Consider the following 22,722-nt stretch of genomic DNA (forward strand, 5'->3'; position numbering starts at 1 on the left):
ACACCAGGAGGCAAACGTTGCACAACAGGAAAAGGAAACCGCACTGTCCTCGTGATAGATTGAAACCCCTTTTACGTGGTTTTAGTCATACATTTTTTTATATAATCGGTAACAAAAGAATTCTATTTCCTCATCTCCGACAATGTAATGGACATACACACTACTGTAATGTAAAAGATAAGAAAATCGAACTAGCGATCACAATCATATGGGGGAAATGTAAATGTAATAAAACGTGATGGCTTAAAAAAATGGGGAAAACTGCACGTGAGATTCACAGAAAAGGACGGAAAAGTCAACCAAGATAACAAAACTGACGCAAATGTTATTCTTCGCTTTATTGTTGCTTTCTTCCAAATGATACCGACGGCCTAGATAAAAATTTCCTTCTTCTGTTGGACTTGATGGCCAGTAGCAGCGTGCATGACGGCAAAGTGCTCGTCGGGCGCGTACTCTGCACCCTTGTCTTCTTGCGTAACGTAGTCGCCCTTATGACGGGACATGTAACGTCCGATTAGAATAGCCATACAGACAAGTGCAATGAAGAGGACAGCCAGAATGGCGCCCAAAATAGCTGAATGTGCTGGTGGATAAAATTCCTGGAGTTTATCTTCATCTACAATAGGCGGGGGTCGGGTCTCACGAACATCCGGTGGGTTGGTGACAGGCTCAATACCGCAAAAGTCTTCCGAAATGGAGCTGGGCTCTTTCTTGATGTTGGGAGGTGGATTTTGCTGGAACAACCACTTGAGTGGATAGATATCATCGAACTCAACACGAGAAATGCAACCAATGAAGCCCTCTGTCATGGTTCTGTTGCGACCCAGGTAAAGGTGTTGGATATTGTTAAACTGGGCATCGGCTGAAGGATTAATTTTGTATGTAAAGGAACGGGGTTCGTAACTGTCTACTTCCATAACAACCCGAGTGCCTGACTCTTCTCGTCGGATACGTACGTCGTGGAACTGACCAGTAGCGAAATTCTGGTCTTCAAAGATAATTTCACGACGTTCAAATCCAAAGTCGAAGACCAGACGCAGATGGCCACTATTCGACACTTGCAGCGTCAAATATTCTTTGCTGATGTCAGAATAAAGACCCATAAGAATGCCCTTAGGATCGGTGGTGGTGAATCCGACGCGGATCTTTTCAGCGAGAGTCGATTTATATGATCCAGCAAAATCGTATTGAATCATGTAATTGCTCTGCATGTTAACGCCAATTTCATCAGCGCAAATAGGACCTATAGGAAAGAGAGGGAAAATCCCCGGAAATATTAAAACCGGAGCAACCGGAGAAGGAAATGGATTGAAGTACCCTTGAATGATGTGAACCGACAATCGCAAATGTAGCTGTCGTACTTTTCATGGCATGTTCCATTGTTAAGACACGGATTGCTGTCGCATTTCCCAGTGCAACCGATGCCAATACCATAAAGGCCAGCCAGGGCAGCCGCCCTCATGTCCAAATGCCGCCCGTTAACCATGAGACCGCGCATGCAGCCCACAAAACCATCGCGGTAGTCCACGGTGGCACCGATTACAAGGGGAGAAGTCAAAAGCATTGCTCTGATCGGTCCAGGAGGCTCTCGTATTTGTGACTAGCAAAACAATTAAAGAACGTTAACACAACATCATCAAATTTGAACTGTGAAATAGCTTCCATACCTTAAGGGCTCCATCAACAATCATTCGAGCTTCCTTGCGATTACGTTCGATAGAAACGGAATGCCACTGGTTGTCGCTCAACTTGTTCGATGTTTCAACAGTTACAGTACGAGCTCCAGATCCAGCTTGATACTCAAACTGCAATGTGTCACCACCGGAGATGGACACTTTGATAAAATCGTTCGGTCCTTTGCTGTGAATCAAAACGGCATTTTGCACGGTGGTCTTGAATTCAAACGTCAAATCACCACTATGACCCATATCAAAGGTGGGAAAGTCGATGGTGGCATCAGCCACTCGGAAAGTTACGACGTTGTCATACAATACGTCACCTTCGCAAAGCAAGGGACCTAAAGTATATTTTCCTTCCTTGTCGTCGAGGGGAGTGCCAGTATCTCCGAATCGTAATTGGCGGACAGGAAGATATTCCTTGTCTAAAATTTCTCCTTCATCGGCCGTCCATGTTTCCAACGCAGCGTCGCAGTTGCACCACTTCGTGCGATCGACGCAACTTCCACGGATACCGCATTCACATTTGCGGGAACCAGGTAAGGCGCCAGCCCAGTAATCCATTCGCTGGTTCTGCCTCGACATCCACCAGCTGAAGGGTCTGAATTCTTGCGTTTCCGGTGAAGGTGTGTTAAGCAAACGAGACCGGCGGCATTCGTAACGGAGTCGCTGGCGACAAGTGTAGGAACGGTTCATCAAAATTTCCATTTGATCGACATCAGCATTATAGGAGATGTCTTGAACGAAGCTGCCTGGAGCTTCAAATCCGTTGACGGCAGTTGTTTGATCGTTCTTGTGTCCAACATAGGTGTAGGTTCGGCCGTCACTGAAAAACTCGCAAGTGACAGGGAAGGCGCGTAGTGGGCCGCTTCCGTCCACATCGATGTTGATATCGACTGGGCTGGCGTTGGCTCCAGATTGTCGGAAACTTTCACACGAGACCGAATTAGCCGACATGTGACAAACAGCTCCGGCATAACCCGTTCCAGCGCAGTCACAATAGAATTCTTCAGATGTTTGCTTGCATACTCCGCCGTGCTCACATGGATTAGGGTTGCAGCGATCAATCATCTGGCAGGCGTCAAACACCATTTCGCCTTTACAGCAAAACTCTTCATCTTTCCAGTTGAGAGGGCTCTTGTAATGCCCATCGACGTTAATTTGACGCATGCAACCGATGAATCCAGCAGTGCCAGGAACGCCACCACCAATTAAGTAGTTTGAACCGGTTCGGAAGGACATGAGGCGCACCGTTTTCATTGGTCGACCATCAACGCTCAACACCATGGAATTGGTAGCAAGCGTCAAGATGACTCGATGCCAACGACCGTCATTAAGGAGATCCGTTCCAAAGTTGTCAAGGGTCACTTTAGGTACATTTTCTGCAGCAATTTCAACTATAAACCCAAGAAAGAAAAGAGAATTATTTCAGGAAGGTTTAACCAGATAGCATTTGAAAAATACCTTTAATTTTGCCAGTTTCGATAAAAAGTTTGACAAAGCCGGGTGAAGTGAAACGATGGTAGGCAAGGAGCCCATTTTCCTCGAACGTACGGAAGTCTAAAGATAAGTTAAGCGAGCTAACTCCTTCATATCCAGGCAGTTTGGCATAAGAGTTGGCAGTCAAGAAAGTTATTGGCACGATAGGTTCCTGGGGACATGAGCTCAGTGCCTGAACTCGTTGGTATTTGTAATAGTCTTCATGACGGTAATCCTTGACAGCTTGGATGACGTTGGTGTAGTTTAAATACATATTCTCAATACATCCGGTGAAGTTTTGCGTCACGACAAGGCCTTCTTGAACGTTGGGCACGCCTCCGATGTACAGGTTGTGGTTAAGGTCCAGCTGGGCATAGTCACCCTTGACTTTTTCGCGGATCATGACGCGGTCAACAGTGAAGACTACTTCACGACGATTGCGGAGGATTCGAACATCGTGCCAAAGATTATCATCCAACAAGCTGCCAACTGAGAGGCTAGTCAATAGACCAGCGCCCAAGTCAATATTAAGCAGCATTCTATTATTAACCAGCTGCAAGGCAAAAATGTCGCCTTGGCTGCCTCGGCTGTAAAGTAGCACTCCGTCAGCTCGATTGGTACGAAAGCGAAGCTGAATGCTGTCCCGTCGCGACGTAATAGGGTCGTTTTCCAAATTGCGTTGGAGCAGAGCCGTTCCATTAAAGTAGAGTACATCAGCCACATAGGGACAGCCATAAAGCTCGACTCGCATGGCGATACGATCATTCCAACGGGTGGGATTAATGCGTATGTACTGAGCGATGATGGGGGTTTCGAAGCGGTTCCGCCGGATCCCATCGCCGTCCGTGTTGCCCTTGAACATCTAGGAAACAATTTTGATAACAATTAGTTTCAGAAGATGAAATAATATGCAAAAAATATGAATACGAGAAAAACAAAAATCGTAATCGATAACTGATGAGCAAACAAAAACGAAATGCTGCAAACCTAGTGGTAGAACCTAACTAGAGCAACAAAATGATGGATTCCAACTGAAAATTAAAACCAATTGAATAAACAAAAGTCAAAATCAAGCACGAAACGGGGCGCAATCAATAAACGGGCGCAACGCTACACCTGGTCTTGTCCATAATCTGATTGGTAGGTTATCCAAGTTTGACCGTCGTCGGATGAAAGAACGTAATATTCGGAGACAAATTCGGAAGACCCATGTCTGCCTTGGGTGGCTACTCCACAAATATTGTATCTACCATTCAGCTCAATGGTGATGGATTGATAATAGTTATTTATGGCAGCTTGCCATGCCGAGGGACCTGTAATTAGAACTATTCAGTTATGTACACTTCTTGACTACCGAAGATGTCAGCGAGAAATCCATCAAACCTAAATAAATCGTTCAAGTGCATTAGTCACATACATGACATTGAGGCTAAGATACCTTTGTACTGCCGTCGACTTCACGGTAGTCTGCATAATCGAGCCCATTGGAGCCGTAGCTGATTCCATATTCCATCACATATTCTTTAGGAGAATTTCGACCCTGGGTGGCTATACCGGTCACGTTCATGATGTCGCCAAGATCCAGTGTGAGGAATTGGCTGAAGTCCTGATTTTTTGCTGTCCATGCACTTCCGCCTAATCGTGTGATCTCGATAAGTTAGATCCATTTTCTTTGCTTGCCATTGTAATTTGTTTTTGCTCGGGGTTAGTATGAAAAAGCAGCTATACTAAAATAGGCCCATCACCAAAAAAAAAAAGAGGGAAAAGCTTTTAAGACGAAAAAGGCAATTATCTCCAGATCTGAGGTTCCTCTTCTTTCATCTCGAAATCCGTTGCCACCTTCTCATGGTTTGGCAGTTCACGACAATTCGGTAGATATAAATCTTTTAACTGAATAAGTTGGAAAGGCTGAGGGGCACTCTTGCCTAATTTAAGAGCAACACACACGCAATGTTCTTCATCGAGGAGTTGCTCTTCAAATCTCCAAGATTCTTCAAGTTTACCGTCTATCCCCAGTGAAGTCGACGTGACGATACCGGAAATCGGTTCGTTAACATTGAAATCGAGACTTAGCAAATTCATCCCTATGCCAACCCCGACAGCTTTCACATAGCTTTCTTTCAAACACCAATGTCTGTAAAAATTCTTCAGCTGTTCCTTCCGGTTTCCATGACGAATATTTTTCCATTCACGGTAGGTGAACTGGCGTCTCATAGTGTAAAAGAAATCCTGGAGTTTTGTTTCCTCTTCGAACCTCTCGTCATCGATACGCATGATATCTACCCCCAACAACTCAGTGGAAGACGAAGCCGCAACAACAGTATAGGCTCCTTGATGTGAGACGTTGAATTGATACGGTAGAGCTAATTTAGGAAGGAAGGGTTTCCCTTTCTCTGTTCTTTCAAACTGAACTTCTTCATTGGGAATTTGTAGTGTTTCCCTGATGAGCTTGTGTAACATTAGCTGGCCAACCAAGGAGGCTTTGGCATCCCTCTTAAAGGTGAATCTGCATATCCTTTCCCGTTCTTTTTCTTGGATCACACTCAATGCCTTAGACCACTCAACACCACATGGCCTCCACTTGGCAATGTTAACAGCCCACCGGACCTCACTTTTGCTCATTTTCAGCATTTAGAACAATCCTAGAAATAAATATTTCATTAAAAAGGAAATGAGAAAGAAGAATGTGAGTAGTGAGACCCAAAAGCATCTAAGAAGCTCAGCAACCTGAAACCAACACCTCTAGGGATTAGTAAGACAATGAACTGATCTGGAAAATAACCTACCAAGTAATCGGGCATTCTCTGCACCTCTACCAGGCATAGATGATGTGGCAGTCATTTTTGTTTGCTCATTGATTAATGGGTAAATGCAAACATCTGTGAAAGAAACCATAATTACATCAAATGGGGAATTTCCACTTTAACTCTTATGCCATATCCAGACAAGATGTAGTAGACAACTTGGCTTACCTGCATAGCAAAAAGTGCAAAATGAAACAATAAATACGATCGCCCTCATTTCCCAAGCTTATATTTTAGCAACACAAATTGCCTAATCGGTCTGGGCAATCAAATCACTTCACTGAAATTAAAACATCACTGATATTAACCTCATGCCCCACCCTGCGTACCTGCGTGGTGTGTCAAAAGCGTCTGTTTTCAACTAGTCGTTACTTTTGGTTAAAGGTTTCAAAGGAAAAGAAGTTGAGAAACCAGATGTTGCCAGTTTTCGTGTTGGCGCCAAAAGTTCAAAAAATGCCGTAAAAAAATATAAAAACATCGAAACTAAAACAAAACAGCTAATATCAATAAAAAGAAAAACTTCACACTTTCACTGTTAGTAGCATTTTCCAACTAAGCAAATTAAAAGATCGAAAAGAAACTCTACAGAAAATTGAGACAAGGTCGAACACAATGTATTTTTTTTTTCCCTTTTTTCTACATTGATCGCGGGTCACCTAAAATAATCACCACAAGGAGTTGAACTGTGAAAACAGCATTCAACTGGTTAACCGTTTTCATGTTTAGGACAGCACGCAAAATGCACTACCAAGCTACTTTAAGCCTTAAATCGGGTGTTTGCCTAGTCTACAAAACGTGTCTAGCTTGTCGTCCTCGATGCTGATTAGTTGTTCATCGCTGAACGACTAGACTTGCTTATCAAATCTATCCTTGGCTTCAAAGTTCACTGAGACCCTAAAAATTGGGTAACTGTCGGATTTTGACCTTGGGATTTTCATCAGCTTATTGTGTTTACGCAGTCAACCATTCGACTGACACGTTTGTTTTGAAGAGCGTTATTTCTAAAGTGTTATTCAATCGACTAGGGACAAGTACTTTTTGGTGAGTCACAACAGAAATTTCCCTTGGTTTCTTCAAACTAAATAGTTTTGGTTTTACTCCAGAACTATTGAAATTGTCAATTAGCTTATCAGCGAATAAGAGCGAACCTTGGGTTTTAGGTGGCAGATATGGATTTTAATCTTTTAAGTTTAAAACGCGATTATTGGCAGAAATGTCCATCGCCGGGTGACCAAATGGGACATGTTGGGCGCAAATTTTTTTTGAAACGTACTCTCTAGATCTGTTTCGAAAGATATTGTACGCTGCCATAGCCGAAAAAATCGTTCCCAGCACACCAAAATAGCCACCATATATCTTGAACTATCATAACGCGTAGGTTAATAAGACGACGGGTATAACGATAATTTTCCGATTCTTATATACCTGTGATTGAGGATCGAGTGCTAAACCAACACCATCTGTAACACAGAGAGTGAGAATTGCTTGAAAAGTAAGGCCAAAAAAGTGTTAAATCCAAAGATGAATCCGTAACTTTCTCGCTTCAGTCCTTTGGCCACTTCCGAACTGTGAATAATGAAATACAAAACAATGATTTTTACTGTGCCGCAAAATTAGATTAACAGAAAATAACCTTGCGATGGTAATGAGAATTCTATAAGATAAGCAGAATGCAATATATGTTGCATATGTTATCCAAAGTATATCCGTATTGCCGGCCACAAACAGCATCGCTCCTTCGAAAAGAGAAATTACGGCAATTACTGGTTCGCCATACACAGACCAGTCAATAGAAAGATATCCAACGGCCAACGTAGTCAGGGCGCCTGAAAAAATAAATGGTAATCAAGAGTCAACTACAATAACTAACATTATCGTGGTATGCTATTTGCTCAGTACCTAAGAATGCGTGTAAAGCCTCAACCCCACCATTGTACACGTTCTCTGATTCAGAATCTAAAGCTTCCCATAGCGGCTGAATGTAATTGACCACCTGAAAGAAACCGCACGTTGCGAAAGCCCACCACAAAGACCATTTCAGCGTGTAAACATCAGAAAATGCAGTTGTGAAATCTTCCCAAAATAGAAGACACACAGAAGTTTTTGTACATTTGTTGGTTTGGTTCGTATCGTCCACAGAAGTTAAGGCCTGAATTAATTTCCCTGAACTTGGAATTTCGTCTCGATCCTGACAGGAGTGCAGTTCATTAGGTGCCTCTAACTGAGCTGGCTGACCATTTAGACTGCGTTCTCGTGGTTTTCTACGGTGGAAGTAAATAGAACGTGACACACTTGGAAGAAAAAAAGCAACCACTGTCGAACATGACACGAAACCCAGGGAGATGTAGTTCAATGCAAGGTAGTCACAGGTGCCAGTAGCAACAAGAATTTGGCCTAATACCCCAGCAAAGCAACGCCCTGTAAGCAAGGCAGCTTTCGTATATGCTGTAACAATTTGAAATTTGGCCACAGGCACTTGAGTGTAGATGTATGTACTATACGCTACTTTGCTAGCTGTAGAGGCAGCATACACAAATTCTACCGCCTACATGTTTGACCAGAAGTAACAAAAAATTAGTAATATACATATGGTTTGCAGTTTTAAAAAGGGTTTTTTCTATACTTGCATAGCAGGGATACCATCTCCCCATATGAGTAAACACCAAGTAATAACTAAGGAGATTCCTTCAAAAATTACAACTGGTTTATATAGTAAAAGGTCAGTTATAATGAAGACCACAAACAGAATGGCTAAGTATGAATAAGTCCAAACAGGGTAAATTTCTTGCATTACCTACAGTAATGAATGAAATGTACATAAATTGCACTGAATATTCCAATGATAAATAAGGCTAACATATTAATGCTTCAATACCTGCTCCACTGTAAAATTTTTCCAAGTTCCAACTAAGAACTCTGTAACAAATGGTTCTGAAGGGCGGAACTCTTTCAAAAACCCAAAAGCACTCAGCAACAAACAGGGTCCCAGCCATTTTTCCATTTTGTTTCACAGGAAAAGTTTATAGTGCAATGCTCTCATAGCTCTATTTGTTTGAATCCATGTTACCAAAGTCATATCGCGTTGTATGTAAGTGACCCTATTGTTATTTGGGAGGTTCTACAGATTACAAATAAAGAGGGAAACAAACTTCCTTAAATGTATAAACTTTATTTGCGACTCAAGTCCAAAGTGCGTTCGGTAGTAGATAAGGCAAAAGATTTACAGTTTCGAAATGCTGTGAAGACATCCCGATGTAATAGTTAACTATGCATGGATGCGTATCCATGTTTTTCTTCGTTTTTTACAAAAACGAAGAATTGGCGGGAGAATTTTCTATTGTTCATCTTTTAGGTATGTTGTCATGTTGTCACACGATCAAATTGGCTAGTCCTACGTTGCCAACTGAAAAAAAACATGGATGTCGCAAAATTTTTTATTTATGTAATTATTGTTAGCATAATAACATTACCAATAAGGGCAGAATTTTATTTGATCAGGAAAAGATATAAAAGCCAGTTATTAAATCCTTTGGCTAATTATATACTAGTGAATTAGCCTAACAAAGTTCTTATATGAGGAATTTTCCAATTTAGGACAACAATAGTCTGATTGTACAGTAGTTAAATGTTTCATCAACAACAACAATGCAGGCATGGGTCGCGTGCTGGAAATTTAATTGAGAGTGAGGACGCTGCAGTCTGTGTATTTATGATTTCATTCACAAGTTATAATATGTACACGTTAAAGACGTGAAAGAAAATAAGAAACTTTCATCGTTAAGCTTTTTAAGTGAATGCATCTATACATACTGAGCCTTTTTAAGTGAATGCATCTATACATACTGAGCCTTTTGAAGCTTGTCCGTTCAAATCCCAGTATTCCGCATGCATTGTCATTGATAAGGTAGCGCAGCGTAATCGTGAAATTTGATACCGGGAACATTTAAATTTCCAAAAAGCTATATGGAATTCGTTTTTTTCCCCAGTAGGTGGAATGAAATTGATCAGTGATGCATTCAGGCTTGGCCATTTCCTTCTCTCTGCTCCATTTAAAGCAGTTCATTGGGCTTCCTTTAAGGTTGCTAGTGATGTCATTGAATGGTATCCCTTAGAGTTGCTAGCTAAAGGAAGCAAATATGCCCTTTTGATTCTCAACCAACCCATTGAATTTAGTAAGGATACTGCTGTAATGATATGGAATAGAGGTATGTTTACATCAGTTACCAAAAATAATTCTCATTAACATCTTTTGTTTCACTGCATCAGCATCTATTCGAGCAACTGTAGACGGTGGCACCAACATCTGGTTCCAATTTTCTGAAGGAATAGAAAATGACATTGGCCTCAGCAATGCAATTCCCGACCTTGTGACTGGAGACTTTGATTCAGCAGAAACACAGTGCCTAAAATATTACCAAGCACATGGTGCTAAAGTAATACACACACCTGATCAAGATGAAACAGATTTTACCAAATGCATTCAGGAACTTAGCACAGAGCTTCTTGCCCGCGAAATGAAGGTATGACTACCGGTACATTTTTTCGGCTTTATAGGGCTTCATAACTAAAGCGACATTGTTATTAATAGGTGAATGCCGTCATTGCGGTTTGTGAAAATACTGGCCGATTGGACCATATACTTTCGAATCTCAATACACTGCAAAAAGCCCGTGATATACTAGGAAGTGCACCGCTTTACCTGCTTACGCACAGCTCCATTAGTTGGGTTCTGCACACTGGTCGACACAAAATACATGTTGATGACCGTACAATCGATCAACATTGTGGCGTGATCCCGTTAGGACAGCCTGCCTATGTTACATCGTCAGGATTGAAATGGGATATGGGTATTATTGATTTTGTTAGGAAATAACATTACTAATGTTGGCGTACGCTATAATGCTATTCTTTACTAGATTGCCTGAAGTTAGAGTTTGGCGGCCTCATTTCAACATCCAACAAGTTCACGGATCAGGCAACTGTTACTTTGGAGACAGATCGCCCTATTCTTTTTACCATGACGTTGCCGCCATGGAAATAACGCGTGCTAGTCGTTCGCTTCATTGGTGCACAGATTGCTACGAAAAAGACTATCATTTGACCAAAAAATAAACAGCTCATAGTATAATTACATCATCTCTTCGTCTTCATCAAATGGCGTGTGGGGAAGAATAGTGCGAAAATGGCCTAAATTACGACAGTTAATGTGAGTTCTTCAGACTTAACTTCATTAACTCTAGAAGAGTATCTGTTTGGTCAGGTTTCTTTTCGACGTCTACAGCTGCTGTATTATGGGAAGGATCGTCTACTTTCGTGACCTTTTCTTTTACGTCGCCTACGAGACCCAGCTCTTGAAGCTTCTGTTGGTAATTTTCTCTTGCAACTGTCACAGCTTCAGTAAGCTGCTTCCAGGTTTCCTCTGTGGCTTGGTAGTTAAGAATCCCACAACAAGACACTGGTACCTTCTTGAAAAGGACGCGGCCTAGTTTGCGACGTGACAAGGCGTACACGATCGGTAAATCTAGTCTGCGTGCAGAATCAAGTAATCGCTTCACAGCCTCATCTAGGCCCCCCGTCTCTGGACAACGTTGAATATCTGGAGCAAGGAAGATGATTTTCACACGATTTCTTTCAACTTGCTTGGTCACTTCTCGCAAGCCTGCCACCAACCGTTTCTTCATCCGGGCTACAGGAATTAAAATGCCATAAATAAATTGTATTTAAAAAATCTTAGTGTACGTACCTTTAATAGGATCCTTCTTGTACACTCGATCTTGAAACATTCTCAAGTGGTATAACATGTCTCTTGATAACAAATCGATTTGATCTGTCAACATCTGGTCGCAGTACTCGCGAAATTTTTTGGAGTGTAAAACATGTGGCCGGGTTCCATTCGTTCGAACGACAGGTACTTCTTTCTCATGGGCAATTTTCTTCTTAGCCTTCGCTGCAAGCAACGCTTTACGAATTTCACTCAATTTTCGCTTCTTATTTCGGATTTTGCCTCTGCTCAACGTAGGTGCACTTCGGTCGAGTACGTTTGCGACTAATCCTGGCCGACTTTTATTCTTTTTGGAATTGTCGGATGTCGTTTTCTTTTTTGTGTTCTTTTTTGTAATTAAGGCCATTAAATCAAACTCAATGGGATCGGAACGTTTGACATTTCGTTGGGTTACGACTGGTTCCTTTTGAACTATTTCGATTTCGGTGGTTTCCCATTCAGATTCAGATTCTGAGACATTGCCTGTTGCACCACGTTTTCCAAGAGCTGGGAACATATCTTCGTTCAGCTTCATCACAGGTTTACTAGGTCCAACTGTTCTTCGGCCCGACTGCAAAAACTGTTCCATCAATTTGGGCGTAATTATAGTAACCTTTTGACCTTTTGGAGCAAGTTTTTCAGCCAACAGCTTCTCTTCTCTAGCTTGTTTCTTCTTTTGTTTTTCCCGAATTTTTTTCCGTTCTTTTTCTAATTTCTTTTTTGCATCAGCTTCTGCTGATACGCAAGGTTTGCTATCCGGTAAAGATTTTATCGCCTCTTCTGATATTGTTTCAGGTTTCTTGTCTTTTGATTTCTTTCTTGATACAGTTTTAAAGCCATCATTATCGAAAGCTTCATCAGCTGCCGTGACTGTTACTTGTTGGGTATGTGCATTTTCATCCCTAAAAAAATTGATATTTGGATTAGGTTTGATAGGAGCATTGACGGCATTAGTTCTTTGATCTCTCCAATCCAGATATGGGCTCTTCGTCGGTACAGTTGATTTTAACTTATCGGCGAAGCTCATTTTCAGTGTCCCTTTGCTGCACTCCTGTGATATGTTAGCTTTTGAAAGTGGTTTAGACCATGTGCCAGAATGGGCTTCTCCTGATGATTCATTTTTACTAGACATCTTCGGATTATTTATTGCTCTGCGCTCTTTCTCTTCTCCTGACGGTTTTTGAAATCGAACTGATTTGGCTTCTTTGACAGGTTCACTTTTTGTTAATATCTCTGGTTTCTTTATTTTCAAATCTTTTTTGTCTTCTCCCAAAACTTCTTGAAATCGTACTGATTTGGCTTCTTTAACCAATTTATTTTTAGCCAGTATTTCTGTTTTTTTTTCTTCAACGTCCTTTTTTTCTTCTTCTGAAGTCTTTTGAAATCGAACTGATTTAGCTTCTTTTATTGGCTGAATTTTTTGTAGCATCTGTGAATGATCTGCTGGCAGTTGACTTCTATCTTCTATGGTTGATTTGGGCAATCCCAGTTTTATTGGATGACTTTGTTGTACTGGATTGCATACTTGTTTTTCAATTGAAGACCCTTGTGTGTTTTTTGTTTTTTCCTCATTGTCATCACATGGCAAATCTGAAGTTGCCAACGAAGTACTTGTTGCTTTTTTCTTTTTCTTTTTCTTTTTTTTAATGGAAGGATGTTGTACTGCATTATCCATACTATTGCCATTTGTAGTTAGAGCAGAATGTTTTGAGACAAACTCTGGTGCATCAGCTGAAAAAATACTTCGGGTAGCAAGAAATGGTGGCACCATAATTGATGGTGTGGCAGCCATAGTGCTATAATTGTAATCTAGCCCACCATTATACCAATATGATTCTGATGTTTGAATATTGGGAATATATGGAACACCATAATATTCAAAACCTTGATCTGGATACACATATGGCTGCGAAAATTCAGTAAATGCTGCCTCTGCTGGACCTCCCCTAGAATAAGCTTCCTACAGTAATTTCAAATTATTTGTCTCCCGAATTTTTAATGGAATTCCAAATTACATAGTTAATTCAAAACATACCTGTGGATGATTCAAGTATTGTCTTCTATAATTCTGTCGAGACATAATATTTGCTATTTAACATGTAGGAATTCTTTTTTTTTAGGACAACGGATTACGCAGAAGGTAGTCAAAACACACAGAAGAGCGTATATTTCTAACTGTATTAAAGCAACTTTTTTGTGGTCCTCAAGTCACTTCGATTCAATATCTTGCACAATGTTTACACTGAAGAACTAGATGGCTGCCATCTATCGTTGAAATCACAAGTAGCATGCACTGGTGTGACTGATAGGAGGCATAAAAATAATAAGCCCGACAACAATAAGCCCGACTCTTTCTATTTACTTATGTATCGTTTTAAAAACTTGCATAATTGGTATACATACTGTACGTAATTTTAATTCAGATCGTACCTGAGAATTTCAAAAATGAGGTTTGTTTTGTCTTGGGATTTATAGTTTATGAGTTACCCAAATTCAGAGTGGTTGTGATGAAACCAGTTTGATTCCGTTTTATTCAAAAAGCGCTTAATTGGCGGGAAAACTAATATTTTATTCAGAATCAGTGCTGACTTTTGGATATAGCAGGTCTTGTTTTATTGAATTCTCAGTTGAAGTTCTAGCCTGACTTTTTATACAAAAAGCAAAAAAAAGGGAAGGAGTTTCAACTGCAGTTTCTAAGCGTGTGGTACTTCCATAACGTGAATGTGGATTATATCCAGATGGTGGCAGGATGCAGCTTTATTACAATTACTACAAACTACTTGTAAATTCAGTTTGAAAGAAAAAAAATTAAGATGGAAATTTGATTGCTGAACTATTGACCTAATATTTGTATTTCCCAACAAATTCAGCATATATTACAGTACTAAACACATAGTTTTGATATTAGAACAGGATCAAAACATTTTCTCCCAAGATTCTTTTTCTTTTCTTTCACGAACAACCTCTTCAAGGTAGGGTTGGAGGTAACGAACATCCTATACCAGGTAAGGAACACATAAAATGGTGTTAATTTCAGAAACATGTACCTGTTTTATATTTATTTTGATTACCTCATCATACTTAGTCCATTCATTCTTGGGCAAGTATTTCTTCAGACCAGAATACTGAAGGGCTCTCATAATTCTGTAGTTCCGTTCATCAACCAGCTTAGTTGGCAGGCGTCGAATAGCTTCTTCAACGTCAGGAGTTTCGTACAGCAAATCATCATGCATCAGTCCTTTTAAAGACAACAACGTAAGATTCATATGCTTAGTAATAGCGCTCACAATTTTAGAATATCACCTACCATACTTATTGAAACCAGAGGCGTTGTACGCCATACGGCCCAGAGTCACGCGGAGTTGGGCTGTTGAGTAGAAAACAAGATATACATAAAATTCATGAATTCTTGACTAGTTCTAACATATGTTAAACCAATTTACTTTCACATACTTCATTACTTACAGAGAAAAGTGGGTGCCTTGCTAACCGCCATGTTTGTCGCTGAAAAGGAACAAGATTTACCTACAACAGTGGCAGCATCTAGTGACAAGATTCCTTAACATCGAAAACGGTGTGTAACGTAAAAATTGATAGTTTAACTAAACGATACGATAGATACACTAAAATTGATATTTTAAAATCAAACTAAATTTTTTTCTTACTATCAATTAAGGGAGCAACTAATAATAAAATTAAGTTAAAGATTTGTAAAATTTGAGATTTTCTACTGTGAAATAAAAGAATTGAAACTACTTAAAGATAACAAACCAATGGGAACAATAGTAGGAAAGTGATAATGGCCTTTTTAAATCGCATTTGAGAGAATACATAACGAAATTCCTCCTTGATTGTATTTGACATTTTGAAACGCTCAGTGAGAAGTAGTCAAACAATTTCGTAATTTACGAAACAAAAAACATTTCTGTACAAAATGGAAGTATAGTCTGACCGCAAGATATCGAATAAAAGAATTGCATTAGGTAAAGGATTCGGTTGCGGGATGCAAAAAACACATTATAAAACACTTGGAAATGAAATCTAGAACGGAAATTAGCGAAAAATGATGAATAAATGTAAACTATTAGCGGAAACTGCTCACGGCTGACTTTTTTGGCTTTTTTCTTTATTAAATTTTCCTTTTTTGTATGCCCTTCACTTGGTTGATAAAGCCTTTTTCTTTCAGTCTTCACTGTTCTCGTTTGGTTATCTTGCACAACATTTTTCAATACGAAGCTCGTTTTTCGGCAAGAACGGACGATGACCAAGTCAAAAACGTGTTGTCATTGAGGGGTACATCGACGAAGCAATCGATGGAATCTTCGGTAGAAGGAGCCGGTCCAGCCATATTAATGGGTGGTGGTCCGGCACTGGAAACTGATGCCAAAAGATTAGCAGGGGATTGAACGACGCAACTTCGCTGCTTAGCTGCTGCTAGAGATGATTTGCGTGAGCGGGCTTGAGACACCCGTTGGCGAGCGGTAGGACGGCCATGTTGCAAGGTACTCATCACCCGTCGACGGAAATGACGTAGTCGTCGAATTAATCCACGTAAACTGAGATTAATTGTTGGTCCTCCTGCACGGCGACGTCGAGTAAGCACTCGATCAGGTGTGGGACTCTCCACGCCACTGGCTGTGCTTCTCAGCGTCGGATACAGTCGAGAGGGTGAAGTCGCCGTCATGGAGGATCTGGTAGATGACGCATAAATAACACCAGAACGTAGACGGGCAGACACTAACGACTCGGCATTTTGGAGCTCGTAATACTCTCCCTATAAGTATAAAAATTGAAATTCAAAAAATTTAATTAAATTATAATTAAAATTGATTCAACCTGATGGCCGGTCTCTGGGTCTATGCCATCGCCTACACCACTAGCCGGAGTGTAACGTTCGAGAAAAATGGTGTCGTCACAAATGCCTAAACTAGCAGCACTGTAGGTACCCGTGTTGCTTAATGCTCCGTAACTTCGTCCGACCATTGAAGCGGGACTTGGGCCGCACGAATAATCCGCACAGACAGTTGCGCCAGACTTTCGGCTCTTACGGCCCTTGTTTCGTTTGCCTCGGGCAACCAACGACAGGCAAGGGAAGCAGTGATTGTGTGCCACTTGGCACGAACAGCTGCATACTGATTTCGAATCTTCTAGATCGATGAGTGAACCGGCCAGACCAACGCCGCCGTGTTCTCGTGGGATTTGACCGGACAAAATCGATCCATTTGCAGTGATCACATCTCCTTCAAGACGGACAGCTCCCTGCGCCGCCTATGCAATCAACAATACAAGTCATTGAATTATGCCGTCTCCATTTCAAATGACTGTCACAGGTTCTTTACCTTAACAGCCGCGGCTTCGTCCCTTCGTTCATCTTCGGTGTTGAGCGTGACTAGTCGTAGGACGAGCAGATTGAGGCAAGCGGCCACGATAGCCAAACCGAATAGGATGAAAATGAGAACGAAAGCGACGTATTCCGGCTTGTCAGTCAAGGCGTTATCCTGCTGGAGCGCAACCATGTCACCGAAGCCGATGGTCGTCAACGTCACGAAGCAGTAGTAAATCGAATCAAAGTACGTCCAGCCTTCGTACTTGGAGAAAGCCGCCGCTCCACCCGATATCGTGATCGTCGTGATTGCCTACATTTGCAACATGAATTTTTCGTTGGGATTATTCACCAAAACACTACATTCTAAGATAATAGAAATCAATAAGCTTTTGCACAATCCTTTCAAGATCATTGGTTGCGTAGCTAGTATTATTGAAATCTCCCGGTGACATACCGCAACGACGAGGATTAGGTTGGTCTCGGAGGCTTCGATGCTGTCGTACTTGAGGACGCGTTTAACATTGCGTATAACGAAAGATGAGAAGTTGTTGAGCCGCTCGCCGATACTCTGGAACATGACTAGGCCTAACGGAATGCCAACGAGGGCGTAGGCCATGGTGAAGAGTTTGCCGCCGATCGTGTGAGGTGTCGAATGTCCGTAACCTACAAATCAAAAAATGTATTTGGCCAAAAGTTCCAGTCGCTTGTGTCAAAGCAGTACCTATAGTCGTTAAGACTGTCGTGGCGTAATAGAAGGCACCGGCGAATTTCCATTGTTTGCCGGCGTAATGAGGAGCTCCTTTCAACACCATAACCTCCATTAGCCTATAATCTCGATCCACGATGCCATACCTTTCTTTAATCATGTTTTCCATTTCTGTGAAAAAAGGGGAACAAACAAAATGTTAGAAGCTAAAACATTGTTTCACATTTTCTACCCAACGTATTCTGCTGGATAAAAGAAAATATGTCAACAGACACAAATTCAACGCGAGCGGGGGCTATTGTTAAATATTAAAGGAAAACGTTTTTTTCTAGACCTTTTTTTTTGTGTAAATACATCAAACACAAACAGCAAAAAATCCATCAGCTGTTTGATGCTTGACGTACACGAGGACGGTTTCAGATTCTTGAACATATTTTACGGAACGGATACAATGAAACTCTAATGGATTGACACCTTTTTTTTGCAAGAGTTCGTGCTTTTCCATATTAATACGTGTGATTAAATAAGAATTTCCTGACAACGAATTCAACCAACTTGTGCATTTTAAAAAACGACCTATGACGAGGTATTCGTGTGGAACGATTCTTTCCTATAATTTTATAATAGGAGGCGGCTTCCACCTGATGAGAAATTAACGAGTTTTACTCGGAAACGGATGAAAACTCATTTCTCGATTGAGTGTTAACTAAAAAGAAAAAGGCAGAACGACATTCCCGTGAGATCTGTCATCGGAAGGCAAAAGTGTTTTCTGTTCGCTCTTTTCGACGGAACACAATCACATAGCTGTTACTTACACGCATCTATACGGTGAAATAATTCCATTTAGCAATTAGATTTACTGGGAAAATGGAACTGGAAAAAGCTGAACAAGTTGCTCGATCATCTGCTGGTCCGCGCGTCCTTTTTACAGATCTCAATTTCACGGCGGGAGGGCGTACATAATAAGAGTTCACTCAGCGTTGCAATTCGTGCTTCTGTTTCTTTAGAGTTGTCCTACTGAACATCGATCCTGTTCTACACACACCGCTAACGAGGCTCATGAACAACTAAGGCTCATGTAACACAAGAGCACGAACTCGAAAGGAAGCACTAGACCCAGTGACAAGGACCTAACTTAAAGCGCCCTTTTGTTGTTTAATTATTTCTATGCGAGGATCAAAGCGACAGTTGAAGTAGAGAGATAAACATAAACACTGGATGTACCTCTTAGAACTTGTGCGTTTTTGGCTTCGTTATCAGATTCCAAGGCGTCGAAGATGGCGGCGCCGATCAGCAGGTAGGTGAAGGTGCAGACGATTAGTGAGAGAGTACGAACATTCTGCTTCTTCATCCTCACCGAGCTCGATGGCTCTGCCTCCTGTTAGATCATCCCCTCCTTTCACAGTTGATCGAACGAGTAATGCACATCCACATAAAGAAGAGAGCGAGAAAGAGTGCGCACACAAAAAGATGATGCGGGGCGGCTATGGATCTTCTTTTTCCTTTCAACCCAATCTTCCGGATGGTAGAGGATCGATTTCTGATGAGGCGCGCACTCAGTAGCTCAATCCGGTTTCATGGCGCAAAAGAAACTTTTCTTCATCTCGACGACATTCTCTTTTCGCTTACGGTCGCTATACTGATCCAAAACAATACTCCTGGAAAACAAAAAAAAAAAAAATAACATTTTATAAATTCAGATGCATCTTCTCGCCGACCTTGATTAGCTCCATATCGTTACACAACAAATGTAACAATAGAAGGAAAAAATAGGGGAATGAATCCCAGACGACCGAAACGAGTGGGATCCAATCGATACGAGCGTTCTATTCTACACCACCATCACTAGCACTCATAAAAGTAGAAAACGTACGAAAAAAGACATCGTTTCTACATAGAAGAGCGAAAGGAAGATAAACATCCAACAGTGTGAACAAACACAAAGGGCTGACAGACCGATTTGATGGATTGAAACGGACTGCAAAGTGAAAGCTTTTCTCTTCTTTACAATAGACACACACACACACGTCGTTTAACAGTGAACTAGAATAATAGTTTACGTATCGTGTGCCCTTGGTCAAATAAAGAGCTAGCCTTTGTTTAGCTTGTCCTATGCGCAATACGTGGGTATCTATAGGTCAAGGAACACAACGAAGCAGCTATACTATATATAGAACAAATATGTTATCACACTTACCCCAATGTGAATAGTACCAAGAAAGTACGTCACAGACCGGTCTGGTCGATTGGCTATCCCTTCGACGACTGGTGGATGCTATCGTAGAGATGCTCGAACACCACCACTGTCCGCGTGGCAAAAGAAAAAACGCCCAGTCAGCGAGGAGGTCACCCAAGTGTGTACATTTTTTTTTTTCTGGAAGGTGAAGACAAGAAAAGAGAGTTGAATCAGCTCATATCAGGGAAATGCCGTCAAGAATACTAAAAAAAAAGGTGGCGCAAATGCTAGAAGAAGCCGAAGAGGACGGATAACGTGATGCTTGAGGGAAAAGGGGCAGAATAGGCAAAGGGTAATCAGCTCTCGTCTGGACAATATATTGGAAGAAAAAGGGAGGAGGCTGTGCGGAGAGAGGCAAGAAAAAAAAAAGAAAAAAAAAAAAAGAACGAGACCTCACAGCGGAGCAAAAGCGGAAAGAGGACTCGACTGACTGTGCTGCTGCACGATCAATGAAGCCTGCCGCCTTCTTTTGATCTAGCGCAAGCGCTCTTTCACTTTGCCCATCCATATCTATCTGGCTCTTATTCGCTATCTTTTCCCACAATCCGCCTCGTCTACTTATTCCGGATGTATAGCAAAGGCGTACACACGCGAGCGCCTTTTTTCTACAAAATAATGGAACACAAAAGAATGATATTACGAAAGTACCGAGTTCCTCCATGTTAGTCGGGGAACTGGCAAAACTGAATTTTCAAATTCAACTAGTGTGATTACCTCATTTGAGGGGGTTCACCTCCAGTAAATTCCAGCGCTTTAAACTGGAACGTTATGATCGCCATTGCATGGCCACAGGCTATTACCATTAAATGAAGGATCATTGGTATAAATATTTGACTTGAAAAAATGGAACAGCCGACGTATAACCGACCGTCATGTTTGCACGATCGATCGTCATTGCCGCCCACTGTGTCACGGTGGCTGCAGAACCTGGAAAGAACAACATAAAGAAAAGTAGAACAACGACCACTAACAATACCAACATAGTACATTAAGACACGAAAGAAAAATAATAGAAAAAAAAACAAGCGGGAGAAATAATAATAATAAAGAAATCGGAGAAAAGAAAAATGCTGGGATAATACAGCAACGGTGATCAGATTACCGGATATTTACTCCGGCCGCCCCCTCACGAACTAGTCACGCCGGCAAGCTGTTGTCATCCTGCTACTCTCCACACACACTTGTATTTTATCGATTGACTAAAAGAAATCATTCGATTGCAATCGACAACTCTCTCTTCCAAGTAAGGCCATGTGTTTCACTATACAAAAACAGTTGGAACGAGTAACTTTGAACGAAAAGAAAACTTTGCTGAGCATTACCACCGTAGCCAGTTTCTGTTTGTGTGCCGAGTTGACGGGCAAGTTCCCGAAGGGAATACCACGCGCGCTGTACTGCTAACTTTGTTTCATTCAAATACTGGAAGTCGTACATGCTAGTGTGCTGAAATGGCTCCACTTTTGACTTGATGGAAGGATAATCCGGAATAGCTTAACGCCCTCCAACTTTGATGTGGGTGTCGTGAGTCTTGGTATGTTTAAGTGTTGTTATGCTTGAGAAAAAAAGTCTACTCTGTAACTCACACGGAAACAGCTTCTTCTTTCTTTTTTTCTCCTGTAAAAAAAACAAACATTAAAAATGGAGAAAAGTTTAAATAATAAGGGCCATGACCCAGAACGAGAGTAGTATGCTTACCATGCTGAATGTCAATAGAACCTTATTTCCATAAAAACCTCATTACTCCCGCTTTTGGCTGACTCCCGTAGAATCAACCAAGCCACTTCGTGATATCGTTTCCCAACTCTCTCGTGCAAAACAAAAAAGAGTTGGGAGTCAAGAGAGTAGAGCTTGTCCATAATTCAGCCAGCAGAAGACATTGGGGATGATGTCGCCATACATACAGGAATCAAAGAGATTCTCTGCACATTAAAACTGTCCAAATGCGGAGCCAGGATCGATTGTTTTTGTTCGCTTGATGGGCTAGCATAAATAACTGTTCTCTTCCCCAGCAGAGAAGAATCTAGGCCATCTCGATGACAACGCTATTCGTCCTTGCGCGCAAACAATCGCTGGTTACGTCACCTCAGGAAATGGACCTAAGACAAAAACAACAATTAAACGCGTACCGGAATAAAACAAAAGCAAAGGAAACCAATCACGAAAAGAGACTGAAAAAAGTCAACTTTACCATAGATATATGATCAACTTAGGAGAAATGAAAAGGATCGATCGTTTTGCTCCCATTTCCTTGGCAGAGGACTCGCATTCTTTTTTCCGAGTGACGTTCAACGAAAAATAATGCTAATAAAAATAGAATAAAAAATAATAGAAGCATTTTCATCCTCAAAAACTTTGCGATGGGTAAAAAAGCAAAAAGAAGCGAGAAACAAGATACTGCTATTGACACAACAACGGCGACCTCGTTTTCAAGTGTCACTACCGACACCAACACCCACACGTATCGATCCGTAAAACATCAGAGAAATTCAGCAAACCGCGGATGAATAATCCATGCAACAATTAGGGAAAGAGCCGACTTTTTGACGGAAAAGATCGATATTCAGCACTCTCGTCCCGTTTTGACATTAACAACCTAGTGGGGAAAAAAAGAAAGAAATAACATAACAAAATAAAATAGAAATACATAAATAATAGTAATTGGCAAACAGAAAAAGGATACCGGTTGCAATGTTTCTACTAAATGTTTTCGCCCTTTTTTTTTCATGGTTAATGT

The 22,722-nt window shown here is 41.2% G+C and overlaps 7 protein-coding genes across 11 annotated transcripts; 1 reads left to right on the forward strand and 6 right to left on the reverse strand.

The window, feature by feature from the left end:
* Positions 1-105: 105 nt before the first annotated feature.
* Positions 106-6,311, reverse strand: LOC130696451 (neurexin-4-like). Its single transcript, XM_057519524.2, has 7 exons — positions 6,128-6,311; positions 5,942-6,034; positions 4,594-4,790; positions 3,141-4,017; positions 1,668-3,073; positions 1,318-1,600; positions 106-1,243 (listed from the first exon to the last, which is right to left on the reverse strand). Exons 1-7 carry the CDS (start codon positions 6,174-6,176, stop codon positions 372-374), a joined length of 3,777 nt encoding a protein of 1,258 aa, XP_057375507.1. The 5' UTR covers positions 6,177-6,311; the 3' UTR covers positions 106-371.
* On the reverse strand, positions 4,798-5,818 carry LOC132088397 (L-aminoadipate-semialdehyde dehydrogenase-phosphopantetheinyl transferase-like). The gene has a single exon (XM_059497283.1). The coding sequence runs from the start codon at positions 5,784-5,786 to the stop codon at positions 4,944-4,946; it is 843 nt and encodes a 280-aa protein (XP_059353266.1). The 5' UTR covers positions 5,787-5,818; the 3' UTR covers positions 4,798-4,943.
* A 428-nt stretch (positions 6,312-6,739) lies between the features above and the next one.
* LOC130696458 (thiamin pyrophosphokinase 1-like) lies at positions 6,740-11,087 on the forward strand. Of its 4 annotated transcripts, none has more exons than XM_057519531.2 (5): positions 6,740-7,000; positions 9,946-10,164; positions 10,226-10,479; positions 10,548-10,806; positions 10,876-11,087. In XM_057519531.2, exons 2-5 carry the CDS (start codon positions 9,954-9,956, stop codon positions 10,998-11,000), a joined length of 849 nt encoding a protein of 282 aa, XP_057375514.1. In that variant the 5' UTR covers positions 6,740-7,000; positions 9,946-9,953; the 3' UTR covers positions 11,001-11,087. The 4 variants fall into 4 exon arrangements, with proteins under 4 accessions (XP_057375514.1, XP_057375517.1, XP_059353265.1 ...); XM_057519534.2 differs by having other exon boundaries at positions 9,949-10,164; XM_057519532.2 differs by lacking the exon at positions 6,740-7,000 and adding an exon at positions 9,689-9,863.
* LOC130696455 (thiamine transporter 1-like) lies at positions 6,874-9,201 on the reverse strand. The gene is given in 8 exon segments (XM_057519528.2): positions 6,874-7,321; positions 7,385-7,452; positions 7,455-7,525; positions 7,593-7,785; positions 7,859-8,504; positions 8,583-8,753; positions 8,835-9,077; positions 9,184-9,201. Coding segments are annotated over 7 exon segments (1,461 nt in total). The 5' UTR covers positions 8,961-9,077; positions 9,184-9,201; the 3' UTR covers positions 6,874-7,135.
* Positions 11,069-13,921, reverse strand: LOC130696454 (selenocysteine insertion sequence-binding protein 2-like). Its single transcript, XM_057519527.2, has 3 exons — positions 13,756-13,921; positions 11,703-13,680; positions 11,069-11,645 (listed from the first exon to the last, which is right to left on the reverse strand). The coding sequence occupies exons 1-3, from the start codon at positions 13,798-13,800 to the stop codon at positions 11,161-11,163; spliced, it is 2,508 nt and encodes an 835-aa protein (XP_057375510.1). The 5' UTR covers positions 13,801-13,921; the 3' UTR covers positions 11,069-11,160.
* Positions 13,922-14,554: 633 nt separating this feature from the next.
* Positions 14,555-15,284, reverse strand: LOC130696719 (cytochrome b-c1 complex subunit 7-like). Its single transcript, XM_057519815.2, has 4 exons — positions 15,186-15,284; positions 15,028-15,087; positions 14,792-14,958; positions 14,555-14,716 (listed from the first exon to the last, which is right to left on the reverse strand). Exons 1-4 carry the CDS (start codon positions 15,214-15,216, stop codon positions 14,636-14,638), a joined length of 339 nt encoding a protein of 112 aa, XP_057375798.1. The 5' UTR covers positions 15,217-15,284; the 3' UTR covers positions 14,555-14,635.
* Positions 15,285-15,558: 274 nt separating this feature from the next.
* On the reverse strand, positions 15,559-20,619 carry LOC130696901 (two pore potassium channel protein sup-9-like). Of its 2 annotated transcripts, XM_057520036.2 has the most exons (8): positions 20,381-20,593; positions 19,950-20,126; positions 18,977-19,410; positions 17,768-17,923; positions 17,501-17,709; positions 17,060-17,356; positions 16,557-16,988; positions 15,559-16,494 (listed from the first exon to the last, which is right to left on the reverse strand). In XM_057520036.2, the coding sequence occupies exons 3-8, from the start codon at positions 19,101-19,103 to the stop codon at positions 15,946-15,948; spliced, it is 1,770 nt and encodes a 589-aa protein (XP_057376019.1). In that variant the 5' UTR covers positions 19,104-19,410; positions 19,950-20,126; positions 20,381-20,593; the 3' UTR covers positions 15,559-15,945. The 2 variants fall into 2 exon arrangements, with proteins under 2 accessions (XP_057376019.1, XP_057376018.1); XM_057520035.2 differs by having other exon boundaries at positions 19,950-20,619.
* Between the last annotated feature and the right edge of the window lie 2,103 nt (positions 20,620-22,722).

This window comes from Daphnia carinata, chromosome 10, assembly GCF_022539665.2.
Source record: "Daphnia carinata strain CSIRO-1 chromosome 10, CSIRO_AGI_Dcar_HiC_V3, whole genome shotgun sequence".
Taxonomy (NCBI): domain Eukaryota; kingdom Metazoa; phylum Arthropoda; class Branchiopoda; order Diplostraca; family Daphniidae; genus Daphnia; species Daphnia carinata.

What these genes read in the sequence shown, in the direction of transcription:
- LOC130696901 (XM_057520035.2), bottom strand. Translation starts at nt 19,103, where the DNA reads ATGAAGAAGCAGAATGTTCGTACTCTCTCACTAATCGTCTGCACCTTC. An exon ending in AAACGCACAAGTTCTAAGAG is followed by an intron (nt 17,924 to 18,976) that starts GTACATCCAGTG and finishes CTTTTTTCACAG; the next exon opens with AAATGGAAAACATGATTAAA. An exon ending in ACCTAATCCTCGTCGTTGCG is followed by an intron (nt 17,357 to 17,500) that starts GTATGTCACCGG and finishes TTGCAAATGTAG; the next exon opens with GCAATCACGACGATCACGAT.
- LOC130696454 (XM_057519527.2), bottom strand. Translation starts at nt 13,800, where the DNA reads ATGTCTCGACAGAATTATAGAAGACAATACTTGAATCATCCACAG. An exon ending in AATACTTGAATCATCCACAG is followed by an intron (nt 13,681 to 13,755) that starts GTATGTTTTGAA and finishes AAATTACTGTAG; the next exon opens with GAAGCTTATTCTAGGGGAGG. An exon ending in CAAGAAGGATCCTATTAAAG is followed by an intron (nt 11,646 to 11,702) that starts GTACGTACACTA and finishes TAATTCCTGTAG; the next exon opens with CCCGGATGAAGAAACGGTTG.
- LOC132088397 (XM_059497283.1), bottom strand. Translation starts at nt 5,786, where the DNA reads ATGCTGAAAATGAGCAAAAGTGAGGTCCGGTGGGCTGTTAACATTGCC.
- LOC130696719 (XM_057519815.2), bottom strand. Translation starts at nt 15,216, where the DNA reads ATGGCGGTTAGCAAGGCACCCACTTTTCTCT. An exon ending in CAAGGCACCCACTTTTCTCT is followed by an intron (nt 15,088 to 15,185) that starts GTAAGTAATGAA and finishes TCTACTCAACAG; the next exon opens with CCCAACTCCGCGTGACTCTG. An exon ending in CTCTGGTTTCAATAAGTATG is followed by an intron (nt 14,959 to 15,027) that starts GTAGGTGATATT and finishes TGTCTTTAAAAG; the next exon opens with GACTGATGCATGATGATTTG.
- LOC130696458 (XM_057519531.2), top strand. Translation starts at nt 9,954, where the DNA reads ATGAAATTGATCAGTGATGCATTCAGGCTTGGCCATTTCCTTCTCTCT. An exon ending in TGTAATGATATGGAATAGAG is followed by an intron (nt 10,165 to 10,225) that starts GTATGTTTACAT and finishes TCACTGCATCAG; the next exon opens with CATCTATTCGAGCAACTGTA. An exon ending in TTCTTGCCCGCGAAATGAAG is followed by an intron (nt 10,480 to 10,547) that starts GTATGACTACCG and finishes TGTTATTAATAG; the next exon opens with GTGAATGCCGTCATTGCGGT.
- LOC130696451 (XM_057519524.2), bottom strand. Translation starts at nt 6,176, where the DNA reads ATGAGGGCGATCGTATTTATTGTTTCATTTTGCACTTTTTGCTATGCA. An exon ending in AGAGAATGCCCGATTACTTG is followed by an intron (nt 4,791 to 5,941) that starts GTAGGTTATTTT and finishes TCACACGATTAG; the next exon opens with GCGGAAGTGCATGGACAGCA. An exon ending in CGAAACTGGCAAAATTAAAG is followed by an intron (nt 3,074 to 3,140) that starts GTATTTTTCAAA and finishes TTGGGTTTATAG; the next exon opens with TTGAAATTGCTGCAGAAAAT.